At 60.9% G+C, this 2476-nt stretch overlaps 1 protein-coding gene across 1 annotated transcript in view; it reads right to left on the reverse strand.

Moving 5' to 3' along the window:
• The window catches only part of ABI3 (ABI family member 3), an 8806-nt gene that overhangs the window by 1923 nt on the left and 4407 nt on the right, over positions 1–2476 (reverse strand). The window contains 2 exon segments of the mRNA XM_077776868.1: positions 823–1262; positions 2243–2410. Of these exon segments, the coding sequence (XP_077632994.1) occupies positions 823–1262; positions 2243–2410 (608 nt within the window).

Raw genomic sequence — 2476 nt, forward strand, 5'->3', positions numbered from 1 at the left:
GGCCTCTAGTCTGCCGCAGGCGCGACGGAAACCTGGAGCAGACACGGTCTGAAGGCCACTTCCTCCGCACAGCCTAGCATCCGCACCTCGCTCAGAGCATCTCAGCCGCCAGCTACCTAGCTAATTGTGGTCTCTAACTCTAATAGATCCTAACCCGGCGGGCGTGGGGTCGGAGGTGGGGGGCTCAGGAGGTGGGGTGGGAGCAGAGAGGACCCGCACACTTAGCAATGTCCCACCTGTCATCTCGATGGGCCTGCAGAACTGGCTTGGGGAAGCTCAGGACAGAGGGGGCGGGGCATATAAAATGTGCAAAGGGCATGGGCAGCCCCACATGTTACTGGTGGGGTGCCCCCAAGTATGCGGCCTTGGGGATCGCTGGCCTCGGCTCTCCCCACTAGGCACGAGGCAAAAGGGACCCGAGCTGAGGCATAGAGAATGAATCGCAGCTGGACAGCGAGAAGAGCTTACTGATGGGGAGGCCTGGGTGACTGGGAGGGAGCGTAGTCTACCCCTTGTGTGGGAGACAGTACGTTAAGGGTATCAAGAGGTCATTTGGAGCAGGGGGAGCTTTAATCTAGCCTGGAGTGTGTCTTCTCCCGCCTCTCAGGAGATGAGGCAAGAAGGAAATGTCAGCGCCCTCACCGGGTCCCCTCTGAGTGGCCGCATCCCCGCCCCTTGCCACCCAACAGCAGCACCAGGGCGAGGGCTCCGTGGCAGTGACCTCAAACCTCCAGACAGAGGAAGTTGCTGGGGACCCATTCTCATGCACACCCTGACCTCCTCCCTTCCCCCTCTTCCCCTTCACACCCAGCCAGCCCCCACGGAAGGGGGTGGCCAGATGCCATCCTCAGCAGATCATCCGAGGACAGGGTAAAAGCCAGCCATGGAGGGAGGGGCCAGGAAGGAGGAGGGGGCTTGGAGGGTAGGGCTCCATTTAGGGCGATGGCGGCAGAGAGCGAGGGGAAAAAGGGGCCGGGGGATTGGGACGAGAACACGGGTGTGGCAGCGAACTGGGGGCCTGGGGAGAAAGGAGACATGAAGGAGGAGAGGGGGGTTGTGGGAAAGAGGAGAGGCCCTCTCTCTACCTTGATCCCATGGCCAATGTCATCGAGGCAGCCGAAGTTGAGCGGCTTCCTATAGTAGGGCGCGAGGTGGGGGAGGCTGTCCGGGGCGATGACTTTCTGGCCCGGGGGCAGCCGATGGACGGTGGCTAAGGTGCCGATCTCCCTTCGGGCCACCTTCTCCATATGCATACTCACCATCTGTCACGACAGGGGTTGAGGTGAGGGGGGCGGGTAGCCTCTGCACAGTGCCCTTCCTCTTAAGGGAAGAAGAAGATAGAGACTTTGGCGCAGGAGGAAGGGACCGTGGGAGGCCGAGAGGTCCAGAGAAAGGGTACATTTTCTCCCCAAGGCCACACAGCGTTTGGGAGAAGAGTGGCCAGGGGAGGATGGAGCCACTTTGGAGAAACTTCCTACTGGAAGTGAAGGAGGGTTATTATTAGCCTGAGCAGCACCCAGAGGAAAAGAGAAAACACGGCACCCCTGTGGACGCTGGGAAGAGACCGGAGCCCTGGGTGGGCCCAGGAGCAGGGGCGGAAAACGTGGAGGCAGCAGAGAATCTCGGCTGCATCGGCCGCATTGACTGTCTCTCAGGAGACAGATCAGTGAATTAACTTCCTCTTGGAATGTTCTGTGGGGAAACACACAGCATCAGGAGGGTGGGAACTCCGGTCTGCTGGGGTGAGAGGAAAAGACACACCCCACAGTGACCACGTGGGTGATGTACAAGCCAGGCTGATGTGTCAGGGGGTCTGCGCGTGCGGTTGATGGGGCAATTCCTCAGCCAAGGATCGGGGAAGGAAGGAGGAGGGTGTGTGTGCTAGATGGGGGGGTGGGGGGAGGCGTCTGTATGGCGGCAGCAGGCTTTTCAGGGCTGAGAATGGCCTTGCCAAGCAAGCGCTTTGGGTCCAGGACAACTTCGCCAGTCACCAGTGTGTCTAGATAGAAACAAGGTCCACGTGCCTCTTTCCTGTGCCTTGCGGCCACCGTGGTCTGTAAAGCCTGCTTCCTCCCTTGCGGGGAAAGGATTCAGAGAGAGAGACAGCTCTGCCTTCAAGGGGTTCCCAGTCTGATGGAGGCAGCATGGCCCTGCCCTGAGGCTCCTGTGGTGGAGTCGGGCCTTTGGAGGAGGGCAAGAAAGAAGCGGGGGCGGGGCAGGAGCCCTCCCCCACACCCCTTACCTGGCCCAGCGTGTTCACACGGGCTTCCACTTTGCGCAGGGAGGCCGCCTGGAGGTCCAGCATCCGCAGGGTGTTTCCAGCCAGGTTGCCTATCTGGTAAGCCACGCTGGCCAGAGCCTGGGTGGTAAAGGCCATGGTCTCCTCCAGCGCCCTCCGCTTGTCTGTGGCCTGAAATACACACAGCCCTGGTCTGAGGCCAGCCAGCCCCTCCTTTGGGATCCTTGGCGGGGCGGG

The sequence above is a fragment of the Crocuta crocuta genome, unplaced genomic scaffold, assembly GCF_008692635.1.
Source record: "Crocuta crocuta isolate KB4526 unplaced genomic scaffold, BGI_CrCroc_1.0 scaffold352, whole genome shotgun sequence".
NCBI lineage: Eukaryota > Metazoa > Chordata > Mammalia > Carnivora > Hyaenidae > Crocuta > Crocuta crocuta.